Source organism: Conger conger, chromosome 4 (genome assembly GCF_963514075.1).
Source record: "Conger conger chromosome 4, fConCon1.1, whole genome shotgun sequence".
NCBI classification, from domain to species: Eukaryota; Metazoa; Chordata; class Actinopteri; order Anguilliformes; family Congridae; genus Conger; species Conger conger.
In genome coordinates, this window is record NC_083763.1 from 24,472,286 (window position 1) to 24,496,277 (window position 23,992).

General features: G+C 40.4%; 2 protein-coding genes across 6 annotated transcripts in view; one reads left to right on the top strand and one right to left on the bottom strand.

Moving 5' to 3' along the window:
• Positions 1 to 5,812: 5,812 nt before the first annotated feature.
• On the bottom strand, positions 5,813 to 10,460 carry idi1 (isopentenyl-diphosphate delta isomerase 1). 2 transcript variants are annotated; one of them, XM_061238474.1, is made up of 5 exons: positions 10,227 to 10,460; positions 9,542 to 9,705; positions 9,109 to 9,201; positions 8,101 to 8,231; positions 5,813 to 6,442 (listed from the first exon to the last, which is right to left on the bottom strand). In XM_061238474.1, the coding sequence occupies exons 1-5, from the start codon at positions 10,232 to 10,234 to the stop codon at positions 6,125 to 6,127; spliced, it is 714 nt and encodes a 237-aa protein (XP_061094458.1). In that variant the 5' UTR covers positions 10,235 to 10,460; the 3' UTR covers positions 5,813 to 6,124. The 2 variants fall into 2 exon arrangements, with proteins under 2 accessions (XP_061094458.1, XP_061094457.1); XM_061238473.1 differs by having other exon boundaries at positions 10,056 to 10,460.
• Positions 10,119 to 23,992, top strand: part of wdr37 (WD repeat domain 37) — a 34,183-nt gene continuing 20,309 nt past the window's right edge. The window contains exons 1-9 of one of the 4 annotated variants that reach the window (XM_061238469.1): positions 12,273 to 12,490; positions 12,615 to 12,646; positions 14,131 to 14,304; positions 18,996 to 19,092; positions 19,634 to 19,729; positions 20,029 to 20,093; positions 22,617 to 22,752; positions 23,568 to 23,639; positions 23,875 to 23,919. In XM_061238469.1, coding sequence (XP_061094453.1) covers positions 14,167 to 14,304; positions 18,996 to 19,092; positions 19,634 to 19,729; positions 20,029 to 20,093; positions 22,617 to 22,752; positions 23,568 to 23,639; positions 23,875 to 23,919 — 649 coding nt within the window. In that variant the 5' untranslated portion in view covers positions 12,273 to 12,490; positions 12,615 to 12,646; positions 14,131 to 14,166. Of the gene's footprint in view, positions 10,269 to 12,221; positions 12,491 to 12,614; positions 12,647 to 14,130; positions 14,305 to 18,995; positions 19,093 to 19,633; positions 19,730 to 20,028; positions 20,094 to 22,616; positions 22,753 to 23,567; positions 23,640 to 23,874; positions 23,920 to 23,992 lie in introns of those variants that run through there. The other 3 variants (XM_061238471.1, XM_061238472.1, XM_061238470.1) reach the window with 3 other exon arrangements.

Here is a 23,992-nt window from a genome sequence, read left to right on the forward strand (position 1 = left end):
ACAGAGTCAGTCATCCCATTTTGTCACAATATATAAACCAGAGATGGCATGTCAAAACAAATAGCCTCGTATCCATTGAGTCGAAACATAGCCATATTCCACATGGCTTTCCTGAAGACAGTCTATACAGTACACAGTACACTCACACATTGTCCTGGGAATAATTTACACATTGAAGGGTAATCAATCTGGTTGTCTCAGCTAGGAAGCTAGGTTGAATGTTCAGCAGGACAATGACTCCAAACTAAATTTCAACAGAAATGAAAATCAATATCCATGTTCTGCAATGGCCATGACTTAAATCCTATCAGAAATCTGTCATCGCAACTGAGGGGGGTCCATAAGAACAAACCCTCGGGCATCAATGATTCTGCATTTCCCCATGGAGGAAAAGTAAAAAATTGTGTTCCCTCCAAATGTGTTCTCTCACCTTATCACAAATTATAGGAAAATATTCATGACTGTCATCTTTGCCAGGGGTGTTTGCACAAAGTATTAAACCAAATAAACATTTCATTTGAACAATGTATGTCTTTGGTTGATTTCAATTCATCATTGATAAAGCACACTTCCTAACACGTCGAAAATGAGACTAGTTTTTTTAGTTTACAGTATTTTGTACACATTTATCAAGGCTGCCAATAACATTACATTTTACATTATTGGCATTTGGCAGACGCTCTTATCCAGAGCGACATACAACAAAGTGCATTCCCATAACCAGGGATAAGTGCACTGAAAGACCCTAGAGGGAAGTACAATTTCAACTGCTACCTGTACAACAAAGATAAGGAGGAAGGCCAATATTTTTTTATTTTTTTATTTTTTTTTGGAACAAAGAAACAAACAAACAGAGCAAAAGTGACCAAAGTTAATTATCCAAACACTGCTTACCTAGCCAACTAAAAATACCGATACACAAAGCAAGTCACAGAGACAACAATTAAGGTTCACAGGGAGGTAGGGAGGGATGGGGAGAGGTGCTGCTTGAAGAGGTGTGTCTTCAGCTTGCGCTTGAAGGTGGGGAGAGATTCTACAGTTCTGACCTCAACGGGGAGTTCGTTCCACCACCGTGGAGCCAGAACAGACAGTAGTCGTGAGCGTGAGGTGGAGGTTCGGAGAGGGGGAGGTGCCAAGCGGCCTGTGGAGGCTGAACGAAGAGGTCTGGCAGGGGTGTAGGGTCTGATGATTTTTTGTAGATAAGCTGGGGAAGACCCTTTAACTGCTTGGAAGGCTAGCACCAATGTTTTGAATTTGATGCGAGCCATGACAGGCAGCCAATGGAGGGAAGTAAGCAGGGGGGTGACGTGTGAGTATTTGGGAAGGTTGAAGACCAGACGAGCTGCTGCATTCTGGATGAGTTGGAGGGGTCTGATGGCGGACGCTGGGAGGCCAGCCAAGAGGGAATTGCAGTAGTCCAGGCGGGACAGAACCATCGCTTGGACCAGGAGCTGGGTCGAGTAGGGGGTGAGAAAGGGGCGGATTCTCCGTATGTTGTTATAGGAAGAACAGCCGGAACAGCCGGAACATGCCGGAAAACAGCCGGAAGACAGGGAGGAGTTGACAAGGGAGGTGACAAATGGGAGAATGTCTGGTGTGATAGTCTGGAGAAGAGAAGAGGGGATAGGGTCAAGGGCACAGGTTGTAGGGAGGTGGCAGAGCAGGAGTTGAGAAACATCAGAGTCTGTAAGGGGGGAGGAAGTGGAAAAGGAAGGGATGGGCCTAGAGGGGGGGGGGAAGGGCACAGTGAGGGGGGCGGTGGTTGTGAAGGATCTGCGGATGACTGTGACCTTCTCATCGAAGAAATCAGCAAAGTCATCAGCAGCGAAGGAGGACTGAGGAGGAGGAGGCAGTGCGTTGAGGAGTGAGGAGAAAATAGAGAAAATTTTCCGGGGGTTAGAACCGGAGTTCTGAATTTGTGTTTGATAGTATTTTGCTTTGGCGGCAGTGACAGCGGAAGAGAATGCCGCCAGGAGAGACTGGTAAGTCGTGAGGTCTGATGTGTCCCTGGATTTCCCCCACTTCCTCTCCGCTGCGCGGAGGCTGGCCCTGGAGGTACGGAGGGTGTCAGATATCCATAATTCTAGAGCCCACTGTATATATACAGTATATAAAACTGCACTCCTCAAAATCACTTGTGTAAGCAATAGCAAGGAGTTTGTGTGTAATTCACATGAACAGGCACCTGTAAGTGGTAGACATATATTGAAACACAATGATTAGTCAGAAAACATATACCGTATGAGATACAAGCTGCCATTCAATTACTCGACCAAACCGATTTCCCGCAGTACTTATAAAATATTAATTCATTCATTCATGTTGTATTTTCTCTTCTTTAACCTGTTGTGACATACAGTCAGGTCCATAAATATTGGGACATCGACACAATTCTCCTCTTTTTGGCTCTATACACCACCACAATGGATTTGAAATGAAACGAACAGACTTTCAGCTTTACATCCAAATCAGGTGAACGGTGTAGGAATTACAACAGTTTCTATATGTAAGGGACCAAAAGTAATGGGACAATTGGCTGCTCAGCTGTTCCATGGCCAGGTGTGTGTTATTCCTTCATTATCTCATTTACAAGGAGCAGATAAAAGGTCTAGAGATCATTTAAAGTGTGCTATCTGCATTTGGAATCTGTTGCTGTCAACTCTCAATATGAGATCCAAAGAGCTGTCACTATCAGTGAAGCAAGCCATCATTAGGCTGAAAAATCTAAACAAACCCATCAGAGAGATAGCAAAAACATTAAGTGTGGCCAAATCAACTGTTTGGAACATTCTTAAAACGAAAGAATGCACCGGTGAGCTCAGCAACACCAAAAGACCCGGAAGACCGCGGAAAACAACTGTGGTGGATGACAGAAGAATTCTTTCCCTGGTGAAGAAAAACCCATTGGCCAGATCAAGAACTCTCTCCAGGAGGTAGGTGTATGTGTGTCAAAGTCAACAATCAAGAGAAGACTTCACCAGAGTGAATACAGAGGGTTCACCACAAGATGTAAACCATTGGTGAGCCTCAAAAACAAGAAGACCAGATTAGAGTTTGCCAAACAACATCTAAAAAGCCTTTACAGTTCTGGAACAACATCCTATGGACAGATGAGACAAAGATCAACTTGTACCAGAATGATGGGAAGAGTATGGAGAAGGAAAGGAACTGCTCATGATCCAAAACATACCACCTCATCAGTGAAGCATGGTGGTGGTAGTGTCATGGCGTGGGCATGTATGGCTGCCAATGGAACTGGTTCCCTTGTATTTATTGATGATGTCACTGCTGACAAAAGCAGCAGGATGAATACTGAAGTGTTTCGGGCAATATTATCTGCTCATATTCAGCCAAATGCTTCAGAACTCATTGGACGGCGCTTCACAGTGCAGATGGACAATGACCCGAAGCATACTGCGAAAGCAACCAAAGGGTTTTTTAAGGCAAAGAAGTGGAATGTTATGCAATGGCCAAGTCAATCACCTGACCTGAATCCGATTGAACATACATTTCACTTGCTGAAGACAAAACTGAAGGGAAATTGCCCCAAGAACAAGCAGGAACTGAAGACAGTTGCAGTAGAGGCCCGGCAGAGCATCACCAGGGATGAAACCCAGCGTCTGGTGATGTCTATGCGTTCTAGACTTCAGTTGACAGCAACAGATTCCGAATGCAAATAGCACACTTGAAATTAACTCTAGACCTTTTATCTGCTCCTTGTAATTGAGATAATGAGGGAATAACACACAGCAGGTCATGGAACAGCTGAGCAGCCAATTGTCCCATTACTTTTGGTCCCTTAAAAAGTGGGAGGCACATATAGAAACTGTTGTAATTCCTACACCGTTCACCTGATTTGGATGTAAATACCCTCAAATTAAAGCTGAAAGTCTACAGTTAAAGCATATCTTGTTCGTTGTGGTGGTGTATAGAGCCAAAAAGAGAATTGTGTCGATGTCCCGATATTTATGGACCTGACTGTATGTTGTACATCAAATGAGCAAAATGTCCTATTTCAGACTACTCGAGAAGAAATAGCATATGGTGAAAACATTCATGAGAGGATATAAAAGGAGGACTAAAGGAATAGTTTGAGTTATGTGCTGCAGTGTAGAACCCTATCCAATCCAGGGTGTCACTGAAGCCTCTTCCTGCGAAAAGAATTCCATCAAGCAGCATGGAAATAAGAGAAAATCCTGGCCCATCATCACTAATCACAGTGGAGTCTATAGGGGGACACACCACTGTCACTTTAACTAATAACGACGAAGACACAACAATGAAAGGAAATAGAATAAATTAGCCTCTGTGTCTGTTTTTTTGCCAAAGCCACATTGCATTTATTAAAGGACAGTGAAAAAAGCTTCAGAATGATGATCAAGAGCCTTGGGCCTTTTGGGAAAGGATATGTCTTGCACATGTCTCAAAACCTAAAATATAAGTGCAGTGTGGATGAATAACATGACACAGAAGAAGCATGCATTCTCTGAAATTACTCAAATAAAGTAATTTATGTATGTATAATTACAAGTAAATGAGATATTTCCTCACTTTCTGTCATACACTAATGAAAATAATGTTTAAACTAGGTGTATACATAAGTAACACAATAAATATGATAGCACCCCTACCTTGTTCAGCAGAGATTCAAAATTAGTTTCTCTTCTTGAAAGTAACAAAGATCATATACTGCCCACAACAAGAGAATTTGCTATTCATCATCTGTAGACCATGTTTACTGCATAATTATAATTGCATTGTAATTAACTAAACAAACAACAGTGCGGTTGCCAATCACAAAGGAAATGAATGTGAATAAGCACCGACATGCTGCATCCGGCCTTCAGCTCTGGTGCCAAGAAATGAGATGAGGTTTTTAGATATTTGAAAAAAGTATTCACTTTCGTAGCTTAATACTTAAAATCTAAGAAAAGAGTGATTGCACAGGGTCTTTAATGACATGTCATGGCTTTAACTGATACATCTGCATTATCTACTTAAGTTAGTGCCTGTCTACATCATTGTCCATATAAACCATAAAGCTTATATAGTAATTGGAGAGGGCGGGAGGGGCCAGGCAGTGAAGCACCTGGAAGCAGGGTCCAGCAATATTTCGATATATTGGTATTTTTTTAAATAAGAAGCTGATATCAATATTAACAATATGACATATCCACATTGTGTGTTCAGAGATGCTCTCCTGCATACCACTGTTGCATGGTTATTTGTGTTACTGTCACCTTCCTGTCAGCTTCGACCAGTCTGGCCCTTCTCCTCTTAACTCAATCATGAACAAGGTGTTTTTTCCCGCAGAACTGCTGCTCACTAGATGTTTTTTGTTTTTCGCACCATTCTCCGCAAACTCCAGAGACTGCTGTGCGTGAAAATCCCAGGAGATCAGCAGTTTGAGATATTCAAACCACCCGGTCTGGCACCAACAATCATTCCATGGTCACTTCGATTGTTTGGTCTGAAAAACAGCCTCTTGAGCCTCTGTATGCTTTTATGCATTTAGTTGCTGGCGCATGATTGGCCGATTAACTAATTGCATTAACAAGCTGGTGTACAGCTCTACCTAATAAAGTGCTAAATGAGTGCTCATTGAACTCAATGTATGAAAAAACATCATAATTGTTGCAGTTCGTCAAGCAATGATAGTTTTGTTCCAGAAGTTGAGAAAATGTACAATTTTAATATTTTTTGTAATAGAAATCCCATATAGTCCTGTCTACATCTACACCCCAGAGCCTCACTGGCTTAAAATGCCATTTGTCAGATTGATGCAAATCAGTTGGATACAAATATCCCACAATGCCAAGATGCACCTTTTATTTAATCAAATAAAATATAGACCACAATTAAATGTTTTAAAAATGTGCTGTAAATTCATTTACATTGTAATGGAAACTTTGCAGCACCTAGCCCCTACATACAACAATGCTCCATACCATAGCTTCAGAGATGACTAGGCACTTAAAAATATTAATTAATTTCTAAAACTATAAAATGTAGCCATGCTCCTGTGAAGAAAATGAGCAAGACATGCCTATAGTGGTACAGTCCAGTACAATCCTGATAGCAGCTTTCTTTCAGGTAATCAAACGAGTCAAAAACATGTGTGCCATTACATCCGGTGGATCTTCTCGTGATCCATGAACTGCTTTAGGTTGTGAAGGTTGTCCCACCACCTGAAGAGGAAGGTCTCTGCGATCAGACTGAACCAGGGTGTGATCTTCAGCTCACCGTTTTTAGCCCTCCTCAGCATGTCCTTAAGTTCCTCTTTAGTGACGTAACAGTGGCTTTTGATCTCGTTGGGGTCCGGGTTGAGCTCCACGTCCTTCTGCATGAACAGTATGTAGTCGATTTCATGTTCTCCCCAGATGCCGTCCGACTGAGCCTTGTAGTGTATCCGCGTGAGGTACGTCATCTCCTCCGGAGGGACCTAAGAGGCAAATGCAGGCTCATGAGTAAGACTGTTCTAAACTGCTGCTGCTTGGTACTTTACATTCCATTCACCGTTTCAAAGACATTTGAAAATACTTTCGATAAGCGGTTCTCAAATTAAGCCTCGAGGCTCCCCTGAGCATGCTGGTTTTCATTGCAACTACAATTGCAACAACAGTATTGTAATACGCTGTTAATTGCTCTTCAAAAGATTCTGTCTATCGAGCGATAATTTACATCTTGAAGCTACAATATCACCGGCACCACCGACTCAAAAATGCAACAAAGTAGACTATGGCAAGCAACATTTTGAAGAGGATAATCTGTAAAAACTTCAGTGTAAATATGTCATATCAAACTTAGGCTCAATAACTGCGAGATATAATGCTCAACAAAAGCTCCAATCTCTAGATTAATGAAAAGGATAGCAATCCTCTGAATGCAAGTTAAACGCGAGAACAATTCAACCAGAAAGAAGCATATTGCAAAGCACGTCACTTGTATAATTACTAAGGACATGTTACCTCTTAATTTTGTTAAACTAAATAAAGACTTTCTGGAACCCATGAAATTGTTAGAGTCAGAATATAACATTGCGCAAGATCATTACAGCGCAGGTTGACAAGGAACAGACTTCAGCGAAGATAAAATACAACCTTCCTGGTGCCTGTAACGTTAATTTCAACGAGATGACAAGTAGCATTGCCAGCTTAAGCCCAAACAAAATGCAAGCTAGTGTCCTTGAACAATAGTGAACTAGCCGTAAATGTGGAAAAACTGGTTGCTTGTTACATTTCCATGCGAACGGGCAACCGAAAACGACAGCCTTTTCACTTTGGAAAAAGTGCAAAGTCGCGCATTAGTGGGAAACTTTGCCTACAGGTAGCCTATGCTGCTCCATGCCATTCCTCCGGTGGTGTCCTCTTGTTCAGTGAGTAGCCTATTGCTTAATATCTTGGTATTGATGTTTAGAGTTGCCATTTTCAAGTAATCAGCCCTTGACTGTGTCATCCCTTGTTTGGAAATATTACCGGTGATACACTGCTATTGACATGCTGTCTTTTGAGCAACCATAAATCCATGATGTCATTTTTTGGCCAACTCTTTTCCTGAAATATATTACTGCACAACAGGAGAATTATCTAATTAATGAGCTTATACTGACTTCTATTGTTTTGGGTCTGGTCCAGCCTATTGCAGCATGATCGTACAGCCTATTAAGGGAGTTCTAAACATAGATTTTTTAAAATCGGTTCATCGATTAAATGTCGGCAGTTAACCGAAACATGAAAGTACTGAAAATGCCCATCCCTAATTTTTTCCCTACATTTATTTGGTGCATGTAATCATCTTATGATTTCTTTCAACCTTTTGTGCATGTCAGGTGGAAGTTGAAGATCCATGATGAAAACAAGCATGGCAGCCCTGTACACTAAAGTGGACCGGGCAGAAAATAAATTTGGAACCCCTGGATTAAAGACATCACATTTGAATGGCAAGAGCAATTTGAATGTGTTACATCAAGATATTTTCAGTTTTAACCAGAATTCTAATGAAGTAAGGTTACATTTGAATGAGCGGCATGCAGGTGAAACTGTGAACCAGCAATATGGCAGTAAATGGACTCCTGCATGACTTGAGACCCCTGAAATGTACCTGATTCTGTGGGATTCCCAGCTCAGCCTCAATCCGTCTCTGGGCAGCACGCCTTACACCGATTGCATCCTGCTCCTCAATTTCAGTCGGTGTATAGAGGGGGTGGCTGCAGCATGTATTGGTATAACACCCTGTTGCAAAATCACATGCACAATTTACTTATTTTAAAAGGGAAATCTTTGTGATATTTCAATACACTCATATTCAGTCCCATGAGGAATTGCACTATAGGGCCATTCCATGCCAATTCCAGGTGGTTGCAGCACAGGACCTCTTGGATTTATTTATTTTTCTGTATGTTGGTAGATAACGATGAGATAAAATTCTTGAAACTTTTACCTTTTTTTCTTTTTGCCAGTAAAGTCATTTATAGTTTTACAGCTGTTGCAATGAAAAACGTGCTGCGGCAAGAGATGTGATATTTAGAAGTAGCCTAAAACTTTGTAAAGGAAAGCGCTAACTCTGGCTTCAGAAAACCGCATCTACTTTCACTCTAAAGTGCGGAAGTTCTTTCACCAGGGACCAATTTTAGGGGGTTGCATCTCATATCAAAAGAAAACATCTACTTGGTGTCAGCCAAGAGCACTTTATCATTGTGTATTGGTAAATACGTTACAGATAATATTGAGATATGACCCGTGGAATATTCAATATGGCCAATGTCCAAAATTTCACCGGACCCTCTACCTTGGATATGTTGTTGGATATAGGTTACCTCCTAAATCAACTTTTCTAGAGAGATTTAGCTTTTGTACTTAATAGGTTTCGTTAATACAACCCCTAACTTCATACATATTTACATACCTGGAACATACCTATAATCTAAAATGGAAGATCCCAATTGCAATTACGACCAGTAAGTTATAGCCACTGTGGACTAATCTTACTCATTAATATCTACTAACACACAGAAAAGAGGTGCCGTGGTGAAACCTCCTGGAGTTGTAACGGAATGGCCCAATACTATGGGACAAAGCACTTATTGTAACGTTAGTGAAGACAAGTTACCTGGAAAGGTGATCTTGGCTTCAGATCTTTGCTGCAATAAGAGCTTTTCTTCGCTGTTGAACAGAAAAACGCTGAATGCACGATGCAGTAAACCTGGGGAGGAGATTGCGGATGAATACTCAATATTGGTTGCATTATTATTCTTCCAATTAATGTACGATGCATTAAACTAAGCAATTATTATTCAAAGGCGTGGACCTCGCATGCTGAGCTAGCTAACGTACTTTATTAATCTAAGTTGACAAATTGATATACAATTTTCAAATTGTAACTTGATCACGCACTAAATTTATTTCAATCGCGAAAGTGAAAGAAAACAAATGCATAAAGGTTAGCTATTTTAAAAGCGCGTTGCCGGAACATACATTTAAAGACGTTAAATCCAATATTAAAGTTAGCAAGTAAGCAAAAAGTGGAACGTCTGTTAACTCACCTTTATCGATATTTGAATTCAGATGGCAGTTTTTTTTGCTATCAGCTCCTGTCTTGCAGTCGTTCTCATCAATCAGAATACACATCTCGGCGAGGAGCTGGACCTGCTTCTCGTCCAGGTTATCAGTGTCTATTTCTGGCATTCTGGCCGATGTTCTCAGACTCCTTAATGTAACACACAAACAACCATATGACAGTCAGATTAGTGTGTGAGCCATTACAACAGCTAAACATAGCCTATCATAATCCTGTATCCTAGCTAACGTTAGCTACCATGTCTTGTCTTCTAAGTTAGCGTTTCGTAAAATGTATTCAGACCGTTAAGAATCCTTTACTTCTTAAACGAAATATATGCGCAAACAAGCTAAATTAGTCGGATGTTACCGATCATTTAGGTGGCTAGATCCTCTAATTACAAAACAGTGATAATATTCTATCTTAAATTGGTTGTACAAAGCAATGGCTAATGCAAAGAAATATTTTCCAGTTAGAACAAGTCGCAAGTCACAATTTACCCAGAAGGATTTTTCAGCAGACCGGCAGAATACTTCCTCTTTACACACACTTGTACACTGGGCTTCCTAACGGCGGGCCTCTCGCAGGACACCATCTTTAGCACCGCCCTCAAGCACCGATGCATCGCAAGACCATAAAAGAACACCAATCAAAGGGAATGAGCTTCCTACCACGCCATCGGACCACCGCTGCTTACAGGTCGGAGCGAGCCTGTAAGGACACTTTTCTCTCACGCCTTAGATAACGTGGATAAGAAAGAGAGCATTGTTTTTTGTACCTCGATACTACCTCAGTATTTTACAAAATAACTAGCTCAAACGACTCCCCCACAGCCCGTAAAATGGTAGTTTGCACTTTGCAGTAGTAACTCCTCCCAGTGACGGCTGACGTCGCTTTGAGCCGAAACAAAATTCGTTTATAAACTTAGAGGAACGTAATTGGCTAGAAAACAAATCACCTCACACCAATATGTGGAGACAGCGACGCTCATAGAAACCAATGGAGCGTCTGGAGCAGTGAACCACCCGGAAGAATATCTAAAAGAGCTTTCTGCCCGTTGATTTCAATGTAAACCCCCAAGCTGATTTAACAACCAAACATCACCTATTCGGTTATTTTTCTGCGATAAATGCCATTATTTCTAGCAATTTATGAAACGATGATTGTTTTGATCCAGAAGTTTTGGGAAAATATTTTATGACCTCCTTTAAGGAAGAAACCAATGAAGCCCTGTCTCCCCCTGGTGTGGCTAAAGTTTGATTTAACTGTTCCACCTGTCCATCGCTCTGAGGATGGAGGGGGGTGGTTTGAGTTTTGGTTGGAGACAGCGCTCTGGTCGGTATGCCTCTGGCCACTTAGTAAAGTCCATGGCCATGAGGGCATTTGAGATTCCGAAGTGCCCGGCCCCCACCGTTCTGTGGACAAGTCGCAAGGCCAGGGACCAGAGTCCCCAAGGCACCAGCAGCTGCAGCAGATCAGCCCCCCGTCCTGGTGCCGTACACCTCCGGTACAGCAGCCTCTCCCTTAAGATGAGTGTGGCCCATTGGCAGTAATATGCCTTGGTGTCTGTGTCGAGCGTCAACACCTCAGTCCACACTGTTGCCTCCACCCTTGGATATGTGACAGCACCGGGTTGTCATGCTGTGCCTCCCGCAGCTGCGCTCTGTCAAGGCCCAGGTTCAGCTCGTGGCAGGTCGCCACTCTGGAGAGTGCCTGGCTGCGCTCCTCTTCCCACTAGAAGTAGTGCCACTCTAAGGCCTCACATGGACGTCAGAAGAAGTCATCGGTGTTGCCGTGGAATCGGCCCGCTCGGTGCTGGATCTCAAAGTCATAGCCCTGTAGTGCTTTGATCTACGGGGCCACATGAACTGCGGACTCCCTCGGTGCTCACCAAATGTCCCAGGGAAGTCGTTTCTCGCCTCACCAGGTTGAACAGGATTTCAACTTTTAAATCAAATTATAACATTTTATTAATTTTCTTCTTAACTTAGCCTGAAAGGGTGGAGCCTTCAGTGTGAGACAAACAGGTTAACATCATAAAACTTGGAATAAACGATCTTCACTATGCTCTGTTGAGTTCCCTCGAATGAAAAATGTCACTTCCTGAAAGTGATATCAATGCAAGTGCATGGAGAAAACTAAGGAGAAAAACTACAATAGGGTGAAAAATTATTTCAGGGAAACACAGTAAATTACAAAAATAATAAAAAATAACTACAAAGGAAATATGTATGCTTCAAGAGATTTTAACATGAACTATAACATAATGAAGAAATATATTGAGTGTTTTATAATTGTATTGCTGATCAGTTGATAATTTGCTTTGGGGACATGGTAAAACCTGTGGACCAAAAGCAATAAAATACTAGTAAAATCTTTAAGATCCATGGTTTTGTGTTTAGAAGACCTAAACCTTTTTGGAATAAAAATTCCACACATTTTAAAGCCAATATGAAGAGGTATTTCCTGGATACAGAAAAGGCAGCGGATAGTAGGAATTTACCAAATACAATGCAGAGAGGGTATCATTGCTTAAAGACTTCCTCTCAAATCTATATGAAACTGGCCTATGGTCTCGGATTTAGTTAAATTAACCAAGATGTGAGCTGACGCAATTTTACCAGTAGAGGGCAGCAATACAAATTTTACCGTTTTAAAATGCCGGAAACTCAGAAGAAAAAGATAACCGGATGGTGACTAGTGACGCAATAATGTTGACGTTCTGTGTGCGTCTCGGAAGAAGGAAGACAAACCAGATCAAAATAGCTACGGTATCTATAGCCAGCTAATGAATCACTCCTACTGGAAACCAGTCAAAAACCTGGGAGTAACTGTTTTTCCCTTTGGAAATGGTTACTGAAAAGATACACATTTTCCTTTTCTCTGTCGGCGAACTACAAAGGGCACGTGCCTAGTTAAATAGATTTGTTTTAAAGTAAGTAGCATTAACGTTAGCTGGCCACAGAGCCAGCCGATGACGTCAGTGCTGTTAAATGGGCTAGTTAAAATCGTTTGTGGGCTAGCTAACTTGTTTTGTTGTACGTCCTTATTTTTTCTAGCTAGCTTGCCGGCTCCCTGTCACGTTTCGAAGGTATTTGGCTGCAAGATTTGTCAATCCTGTTGAAATGTTTCTGTTACACGACCCAGTCAGCTGTGTCAAGTTGTGCACTATTGGTGGGCTGACTGTTTAGTTAGTTAGCTAGCTAGTATAGCTAGCATTGAGATAAATAGCCGTTGCATATCTGTCGAAGAAGCGTGCTTATCCATCTGGCTAATAACACAAACTGGTTTCCTCACACGGGCACGTTGTTGATAATTGCTATGTAAAGTAATTACTACCGGCTAGCTTGCTAGTCAGGAAGCGGTTCATTGTAGCATTTTCTCTGGCTGATCTGCGTCAAAGTTCCTCATGGCTAAAGTTGGCTAACTATAGCAAGGCTGTCTATAAACCATGCATTCCGTCTGCCTATTTGCATACAGTAAAACGGATACACCCACAACATACTGTACTAAACAGTCGCTACCGTTGACAGCAGCTAACGTTAATTGCTAGCTGTCAAGCAAATGTTATAACGCAGATTAAACAGAGAAACTGGCTTTTTATTGTGACATGTCTGCATACACTGCGCACTAGTAGATTTGTATATTGCATGAGGCACCGTTGCAGTTTGCTTGAGCAAAGCAGTGGTTTAAAATCTGCGTAAATGATGTGCACTAACGTCTTACAGCCTTGAGAATTGAAGCTACACATAAGCCACTTTTTTCATTTCCATTCAAGAAAAATAATTACATTTGCGAGCATTTTTCATGTCTATTTAGGCCCCATTTAGGCTAAATGGCTTTCATAGATGCATACGCTACCACTGCCCTGGATTGCACATAATCACTCGTGAGATTTCAAATCGATGTTATTTTCTTTGTGGTCTGAAAAAGTCCCCTGGGAGTTATCGTAAAAGTTATCCTTGCTGGTTAAGTTCCCATTCTGTATGTCATTCTGCCACACAAATCCCCCCCTATGCAATAACTCCTCAAAGTGCGCAGTGTGTATTATATCACAATGTGGCTGTTGTCCGTAAACTGTGCTGGGTGTTGGTATTACCCCCTATACTGTAAAGCTGCTTTAGAGCTTGATGAAGACATATAAGGGGAAACCAATAACAGTGTCATCTATTATTATTATTATTATTATTATTATTATTATTATTATTATTATTATCATGTTCTGTGTTTGCATGCATATATGCATGTGTGTGTATGTGTAGTAATTAATCATAATCATCTATACAAAATGTTTTAAGAAATTATAATAACCAGCTACATTTGTGTACACATGTCATACACCCCCACCTGAAAATAAATAAGTAATTTTGCTCAAAATGTGCCAGTAGCCTTTTGGAACAGCCAGAGTTGAAATACTGATTGTGGATGTAATATTAGCTGAGCTTCAGCACATAGGAAGAAAACCTGGAATACCATGTCCTATGTGCATCGTGATTGGACCATGTTGATATCACTGATTGCGATGCTTGTGCTAATGCTAATGTGCTTGAACACACGTGGCCGGTTCCGTTTCAGATAGGAGGTGCGGAGAAGGCACGTCACTGAGGAGGCATGCCTGTTGAAAGTGGAAGTAGTATCGCTGCCAGGCAGGCAAAGCAGAAACGCAAGTCCCACAGCCTCTCCATTGGCAGGACCAACAGCACGGAGCAAGACCGCTTAGGAATGCAGAGAGACATGTTGGAGGGCCAGGTAAACACCATGACCGTCCACACCACTCCGACCAAGTGATGCTGGGGCTATTCCCCACTGTTTATGTCTGTCATGGTCTCTCTTTAAAGGGATCCCTAGCATTCCGGTACATGTTTTTCTGTGAGTTCTTAAGTAGGAAACCAGTTCACCTTGTAGGCATGGTTTGAGCCGGTTTTACAGCATTGTTGTTTTTAAAACCGGATTTATTGACACATTCTCTGTTTTCATGTTGTATGCTGTATTTAAATCTACGTATTTGGGAAAGTGCTTTTTGAGTAATGTGAACAACACTACTTCATTTTCCTCAATTGCAACAATTATCCGTCCTCTAAATGTTGTTCAATGGATATGAATAGGCGTGGAAAGCTGTATCTGAAGTAGTCCATTATCACAAAGTAATTAATAATTCAAATGAATGGAAATTAAGCTCTGTTCATTATAAAATATAGTGTGACATCATCCTGTTAAAGGAGAGGACAGTCTGCTTTGCTCATGTATCTTTTCCAATTATTGGGTTGGAAATTAAGCAGAGGGGGTTACAGATGGAGATGGGATCACAGCACAGAAAGTGTGATAGTGGGCAATCTATCCCCAATCTTCAAAGGCGGGGGGGGAGTTCCCCTGCCTTTTGTTCCCTCACGATCTCCAGACGTTAAGAGTGAATTATTTTATTCAATGGTATTTTCATATATTTCACCATGTAGAAATTACAGCGGTGTTTATACATAGTCCCCCAATTTCAGGGCACCATAATGTTTTGGTCACATGGCTTCACAGGTGTTTATAATTGCTCAGGTGCGTTTAATTGCCTCCTCAATGAAGATATGAGAGCTCTCAGCACCTAGTCTTTCCTCTGGTCTTTTGATCACCTTTGGAAACTATTATTGCTGTTTATCAACACGAGGACCATTGAGTGCCAATGGAAGTCCAAGAAGCCATTATGAGACTGAGAAATACAAACAAAACGGTTAGAGACATCGGCCAAACCTTAGGCATACCAAAATCATTGTTTCATTGTTTAAAGATCTAAGAGACTGTTTACGTGGCATCATTAAGAAGAAAGAGAGCACTGCTGAGCCTACTAATCGCAAAGTGAAAGGCAGGCCAAGGCAGACCTCTACAGCTGATGACAGAAGAATTCTCTACATATTAAAGAAGAATCTCCAAACACCTGTCCGACAGATCAGAAACTCTTCAGAAAGTCAGGTGTGGATTTATCAATGGCCACTGTCCACAGAACACTTCATGAACAGAAATAAAGAGGCTACACTGCAAGATGCAAAACACTGGTTAGCCACAAAAACAGGATGGCCAGGTTACCGTTTGCCAAGAAGTACTTGACTACAAGGTCTTGTGGACAGATTAGACGAGGATTCATTTTTATCAGAGTGATGGCAAGAACAAAGTATGGAGGTGAGAAGAAACCGTTCAAGACCCAGAGCATACCACCTCATTTGTACAATGTGGTGATGGGGGTGTTATGGCCTGGGCATGTATGGCTGCCAAAGGTACTGGCTCACTTATCTTCATTGATGATATAACTACTGATGGTAGTAGCAAAATGAATTCTGAAGTGTATGGACTCATCCTATCTGCTCAGGTTCCAGTTAAGTTCCAGTTAACTCATTAGCTGGCAGTTCTTTCTACAGCAAGACAATGATCCCAAACATACTGCTCAAGTAAAAAGTCTTTCAAAGCTAAAAAATGGTCTTGAGTGGCCAAGTCAATCACCCAATCTGAACCCAATTGAGCATGCCTTTCATATGCTGAAGAGAAAACGTAAGGGGACTTGCCTCGGGAACAAGCATGAGCGAAAGATGGCTGCAATACAGGCCTGGCAGAGCATCACCAGAGAAGACACCCAGCAACTGGTGATATCCATGAATCGCAGACTTCAAGCAGTCATTGCCTGCAAAGGATATTCAACAAGATACTAAACATGACTACTTTAATTTACATTACATTGTTGTGTCCCAAACATTATGGTGTCCTGAAATGGGACTATGTATGAACACTGCTGTCATTTCTATATGTTGAAACCAAAACCTATATGGTTTTTATTACAAATCTCAAATTGTGGGGGTGGCACGGATGGTGCAGTGGGTAGCACTGCCGCCTCACAGCAAGGAGGTCCTGGGTTCGAATCCGGCCTGGGTTCGGGGCCTCTCTGTGTGGAGTTTGCATGTTCTCCCCGTGTCTGCGTGGGTTTCCTCCGGGTACTCCGGTTTCCTCCCACAGTCCAAAGACATGCTGGTTAGGCTGATTGGAGAGTCTAAATTGCCCATAGGTATGAGTGTGTGAGTGAATGGTGTGTGTGCCCTGCGATGGACTGGCGACCTGTCTAGGGTGTATTCCTGCCTTTCGCCCAATGTATGCTGGGATAGGCTCCTGCCCCCCTGTTCAGGATAAGCGGGTTAGGATAATGAATTAATTCATTAATGAATCTCAAATTGTGGAGTACAGAGGCAAATAAATGATGTATGTGCAGTATATGCATACTATTATTTGAACCTGAAATGAGAGGTCTTTATTTTTTATTACAAGTTATTTTGTGACCTGATGCCATATTAATGTGTAATAATGGTGGGTTGCTGAGTGCTAATGACTCTTTTCACTACCTTATTTTATTCTTCTCAATACCTGCTCTTTGTCCCTCAGTACCCCACTGTAAATGGCCCATTGAGGTTAGGCTGAATGTGTTCATTATTACCGGTAACCAAGGAAACCTTCACTTTTTGGCACATGACTGAGCAGCTCTGCAAGAATAAGGGGCCAACTGTTGTTTGCTAATTGCTGTTTTCAATATGTGTTTGCATATGCCGTTGGCCGGACAGAAGTGTTAAGCTCATTTTTACACACAATGTTGTTAATGAATACGCCTCGAACATTGTTTCCTCACGTTTGCTGTGTCAAGTATAGCAATATCCTCATCAGTCGTAAACTCAGTCAGTACCTCCGCTTCAGAAAGTTTTTCCCCTTAGTTTTAGTCTTCTTTGAATGCTTTTAGTCTACTGTGTTCCGGGAATCTCTAAATATTGAAAATGGAGGTAAGTTAGATTAGTCTCATATGTATTGCCTTGTTTTCAGTGACAGTGAAATAGTACATTTAGTATTATTTTGTGCTACTAACATTGTATGTTACCTTGCAGTATAATTTAAGATGTAATCTAGTGTTTGTATTTCTGGCAAGACACAACATTTTCTTAATTTGAAAGTTTCTGCACTTAATTTAGGTTCTTTTTTAATAAATGGTACAGCTTGGTTATCATATACATGATGTGAATGGGCCTGTTTCTGGATAATAACAGGTCTTCACAATGTCCATACGTTTCCCACGTTTCATCTGTTTGGTTTTGAAAGTACTGCTATGCAGATGATCCTGAATCTGCATCGTTCAGTGACATTGGTTTCTGGAGCTGAATTTGTTCCACTTAGTTTTACAATAATGCACCATTTTGTCAATTCACAATTGTTCATGTGGCTGTTATCATTGACTGTTATCATACAATTGAGCAGAAGAATAGCCCACAGTACAATATCATCTGAGAAATGAAGTTCTTATCTAAATTGCAGTATAGAAATGTGTGAAATGTTAGTAATTGTTTTTGGTTTTTTGAAAGAAAATGTTTCCATGAAAAATGATGAATATTATGTTTAATTGAGCATTTTACCCTAGTGCATGTTTCCCACCTCAGAAAGTATCAAAGTTGAAAAAGCTCCAACCACCCCTGTGTCAAAAATAACAGTTATGTGCAAACAATGAGGTTAGATAATTTCTGACACATTTAGGTATGTTGTTTGCCATTTCATATAACACAAGCCTTGCAGTTAAAAAATGTGTTAGTTTGTTAGTTTGGCATCTGCTTGATTTCCATAAGCAGTAAAGAATGTTGGTTCCTTCCCAAGCACCATATGTTACTACTGTTAGCCTATGTTTCTGTTTTATTAATTTCATGAAGTTGCTAAAGGGGCATGTTATTTTAAGGGTTTTATGGCTTGTGGAACTGTGGTTCGCAATATAATTGTTTTTAGTTTTAGTCGCTAAAACAGAATGTTTTGGCTCCATTTCAGTGAAATGATGTTGTTCTCTGTCGTGTCTGACTTGTTTTTGGGTCACAAGAACATCACAGAACATTCATATACATATCATCTAATAACCATGTTTGTTCAAGTAAAAAAATATACATACTTTCATGAATCAGTATGTTTATTATGTTAGTGCTATAGCCTGATTTGTTTTTCTAAGTTATATATTATTTTTCAGAAGTTCTATTGTGCTTGGAAAAACGGGTCTTCTGATTTGAGATGGCAAGGAATTTCCATTGTCAACATAGACATCGACTTTTCAATTAAATATGGGAGTGTCATGTTGGCATGCCAGATTTCTTGAATGACAGACCATATGTACCCGACCATATGTACCCGATTTATACAGTGGCAAAGTATACTGTTTAAACATGAGTCTAATTCTTACCTCTTATGTCTTCAGGAGTAAGTTGTCTACATGTCTTGGTGTATATATACAACTGCAGATGCATCTTTGGTAGTGTTCCTTGTTATTACAGCAGTCTGATATGGATATATTCAGTTAGTAATATAAATGTTTTATATTGTGAGATATTGTCTATTCCACTTGCCATGTTTACTTCGCATAAGTGCTGACTTAGGCATATCTGTTTTTGTCACTGTAGGATTCAAAGCTACCCATAAATGTGAGGAGCAATCTTCTCGAACTCTTCGGACAGATTGAGCGGGAGTTTGAAAACCTATACATTGAAAATTTGGAATGTAAGTGTTGTTATTTGGCCAACGGGGAACTATTGTTTACTAGTGTGGTATAACAGTTAAGTACCTGGATCTGTAAGCTAATGTTTTTCCATGCTCATTTCCTTTCCTTCCTGGGCTGTTGTAACCTTCTGGTCCATACCTTCCAGTTAATTGGCCATGCACACATAAAAGGCTGAACCTGCTGCTTAGGAGATAAACTTTGGTCTTCTTTAATGTTTGTTTGTCATATACCAGCTTCAGCCTGTAACCCCTGTCTGATGCATGACTAATGAGTAGACACTTGATTTATAACTGCTACAGGTCATTTTATTTTGCGTCTCATGGTGTCATGTTATGTATCTTTCCTAATTATGACATTCCAATTAATGTAATAGTATTATTGAATATTAATATTAAAGAGTGACATTAGTAAGAAGGTTTGGTTGATTTTGGGAGCCAACATGAATGTCTTTCTTTTGGTAACCACCTGAATAAAGAATAATTTGTTGTTGTTTGATTGTTATATTCAATGGGTAACATTGTTATTGTGCCTTTTCTGTAGTGCGGCGAGAAATTGATACACTGAATGAGCGCTTGGCAGGTGAAGGGCAGGCCTTCGACGGAAGCGATCTGGGCAAGGGCGCTTTAAAAGCAAAAGGTTTGAGATTTGCTCTGTTTCCAAAGCAAGGTCTTACATGCTTTAACTACAAGATCAATTCCAATGAATTCCACTTCCAAATAAAGTACTTAAACGTGCTGAAGCAAAAAAGACACACATTTATGGCCATATTACTCTTTAAGCTATATGGCCAAATTAGTTACTTGGACGTTTAATGTGGGTAATACAGAGGATGTGATGAATCTCACTTACAGATGTGATTTTGTTAGTCAAAGTATGCTTTGTGAAGGAAAGGAGGAAAACTTTGAACTGACCGGTGTTTTCTTTTTTCCTCACAGCTAGTCATAGTACCAGCCAGCTCTCTCAAAAGCTGAAGACCACATACAAGGCATCTACAAGCAAGGTACATACATGGATTATTACTGTGATACTTCATGCCAAATTAAGATTAAACAAGTTTGTTTTCTTTTTATTATAAGATAACATAATATAACATAACATAATGGTGAGGCCATTCAGCCCAGTAGTGCTTGCCTTTTCTGATAGGCTGGTGCTCTCCATTCTGTTTGTTTTCATCAGGGATATTTAAATGGGAAAAACTGCTATTTATGACTGAAAAATCATATAGATTGCGCTGTTTGTAAGAGTCACTGCAAAGATACTTTAGACAAAATAAGTATAAATGCATTGCAGCTGAATAAATAGTAATGATATAAGGCCATACTCACTGTATCACTATATTGCCATCGGACCACTGCTTTTTCTCATTTACGTAAATGACCCTGACATTGAAAAAAGGTACTAAAAGTCCTTTAGTTAAATTTGCAGGTAATACAAAACTAGGAGGTTCAGCTAACATATTGTAATCAACTAAAGTAATCAAAGAATATTTAAACATTACATTACATTACATAAATGGCATTTGGCAGACGCTCTTATCCAGAGCGATGTACAGTTGATTAGACTAAGCCGGAGACAATCCTCCCGTGGAGCAATGCAGGGTTAAGGGCCTTGCTCAAGGGCCTAGCGGCTGTGCGGATATTATTGTGGGTACACCGGGGATCGAACCACCAACCCTGCGGGTCCCAGACAGTTACCTCAACCACTATGCAACAGGCCGCCCAGAATCAGTAGTGGGCAGAATATGAGAACATAAGGCAGGATTACTTTATGGGTGGTACAAAACTGGAATGTGCTCAAGTTGAAAACATCTTAGGGGTAATAGTTGATCAAAGCCTTTCAGGTTCTAATCAATGTGCTGTACCAGTAAAACAGGACCAACAAGATGCTAGGATACATAGCCAAGAGTACTGAATATAAATCTAAGGAAGTTATGCTCACCTTATACAATACCCTCGTCAGAGCACATACTGTGTGCAGTTCTGGGGACCACACTATAAGAAAACCATGCTGGAAATGGTTCCGAGAAGGGCAACCACAACTATTAGAACCCCCTACTGGCATGTTGGGTTGGTCATAGACCGTCCATAATCTTTCCATACAGGGTCTTCGTCTGCACAAATGAACTTCCCTGTTATACTAAGGTCTGGAGACTTTAATGGCCATTACAAAATATGTATTTTGTCATCAAACAACCATTTTTGTGGACATGTTGGGGACATTGTCTTAAAGGATAAACAACTTTGTGAAGTTTCAGCCTCTAGTTAGAGGCAACCAGGTTTTGGGCAAAATAAATCCAGTTATATAGAATGTTTCTCCTGACCTTTACAATGGTCCTATTTATGCGAAGTGGTGACAAAATATCCCTACAGCAAGATATACCACCATATTTTACAGTAGGCACTTTTCTGCATGCACAACCTCCTTTCAATGCGAAACCAACCACTGGTGTGCATAGCCAAAAAGCTCTATTTTCATCTCATCTGGGTCTAACTAATTTTGGAGGTGACTATGTAGAATAGTACTTGGAAGGACTCCTCACAGTCTGTCTCTCCATATGGTGTAAAGATCTAAAATGCACAGAATATGCACGACACAGATGCTGAACTGCATGACCACTAAGCAGGTAGAGAGGGACTTTCTGGCCATGTGTTACAGCTCTGATGTTACTTCTGAAATAAGCAATGCTGAGAGATGCAGTACCTTGCTCAAAATGGGCATCGTAGAGTACATCAAATCATGTTAGCTTGCTAGTTACATTCTTTAATACTAATACAATTGCTCAGATATTTTATTTAATTGGTCATTTATTTTCCAAAAAGATATCTGTCAAGATTATTGATAGCTGTTATAATTATTTTAAATACCAAAAAATAAGTTGCGATTCATTTCTTTTACCTCAATCTTACAAACTATATAGTGGCCTCTCCTTGCTTTCCATTTCACTGAGGTATAAACAGGTTACAAACAAATTAAGGAGTATAAAGCCGCTAGAAAGGTGTTAAACTTGACTGGGAGAGGGGGCGTGAATACATTCTGTCCCTATATAGTGATTCCAAAGGTAAAGATGAATTAAAAGACCACAGTTGGACATGTACTAAACTTTGTTGCAACTTGGGGACACAAAGTCTCCAAATGTACCATCAGACTTCTTGTCCATCCCAATTGGCTTATTGCAAGGGCTGCCAGAGAAAAACCTCTATTGAGGGCAATCTAAATAAGCATCTGGAGTTTGCTAAATGTCATTGGAACTTTGATTGGAACCAGGTGTTATGGTCAAATGAGAACAAAATCGAGCTTTTTGGCCACGTAAGAGATGAGATTGGTGTCAGAAGGACACTTGGAAAAAAGAATGAATAAAAAAAAAAGAATGACATACTTACAGTGAACTAATGCAGTCAATCCTTGTAATGGGGTTGCTTTGGAAAAGTCAGTCAGCATACTTTTTTTATATATGTTTTGACAGTTAAGGTCAACTATATGAACATCAATTTTAAAACGGTTTTCCCTGATCTGATTTTGCCAGATTGTGTCCAGTTTCAAGGCCACCACGTCCAGGGCAGTATGTCAGCTGGTGAAGGAGTACATAGGTCACAGGGACGGGATTTGGGATTTGAGCATCACCCGGACACAGCCGGTGGTTCTGGGCACTGCCTCAGCTGGTATAATACTTGATCTGGTCATGCACCTCTCATCCCTCTCCATCTGTTTCTCTCATTTATTATTTTAATTATTATTGGAACAAACATTCTCACATACTTTACATAATGACAAAATTATTAGGATGTAATATTTTTCATAAAAAACTCTTCTGTAAATAGATTATTGTCTATGTACACTCAGTGATCGCTTTATTAGGTAGTGCACTAGCTTTTTAATGCAAGTATTTATTCAGCCAATCATGTGGCAGCAACTAAATGCATAAATGCATGTTTTCCAGACCAAGTGTCAAAATGCGGAAGAAATGTGATCTAAGTGACTTTGACCATGGAATGATTATTGGTGCAAGACAGGGTGGTTTGAGTATCTCAGAACTGCCGATCTCCAGATTTTTGTGCACAAGTCTCTGGAGTTTGCAGAGAATGGTGTGAAAAACAAAAAAGATCCAGCGAGGAGCAGTTCTGCGGGCAGAAACGTGTTGTTAATGAGAGAGGTCAGAGGAGGGCCATATACTTGCTTCAGCAAATAGCCATGCATTACAACAGTGGTATGCAGAAGAACATCTCTGAACACACAACGCATCAAACTTCTAAGTGGATAGGCTACAGCAGCAGAAGAATATATATATATAAATACCTAATAAAGTGCTCACTGATTGTATATGCAAGCCCTTTCTCATATACTTTTTGTCAGTTCGATTAAAAATAATAATAAAAAGATCCATTTAAGCTCCATGAGATGAATATTAGATCTGCAATCAGATGTGTAAATAATTAAATTGTGAAATCTAATAGTTATTTTTTTTGTTTTCACGAAGATCATAGTGCTATGCTGTGGAGCATTGAGACGGGAAAGTGTCTTCTTAAATATGTTGGCCATGCTGGGTCAGGTAAGATGGAAATTGGTTTCTTAATGTTTTAGATGGAACAATTGTCTTAAAATAGAAATGTTGTGTAAAGAAATTAGATGGTCTTCCTCGAATGTTAAGGATAGTGTAATGCTGGGATAGTGAAAATCAAAAGACAATGCATGGCAAGTTTTGCATTTAATACCCCCACATTTTTGTGGTTGGACTGTTTTTACCCAATTATTCAATTATGTTCTGTGTATATGTTTGTATGCAGTTAACTCTATCAGGTTTCATCCAACTGAACAGATGGCTCTTACAGGTATGTACATGTCACTAAATCACTCTCAGTATGCACTGTAGGGCATGTGACCTGTGCTATGTTTACTGTAGTA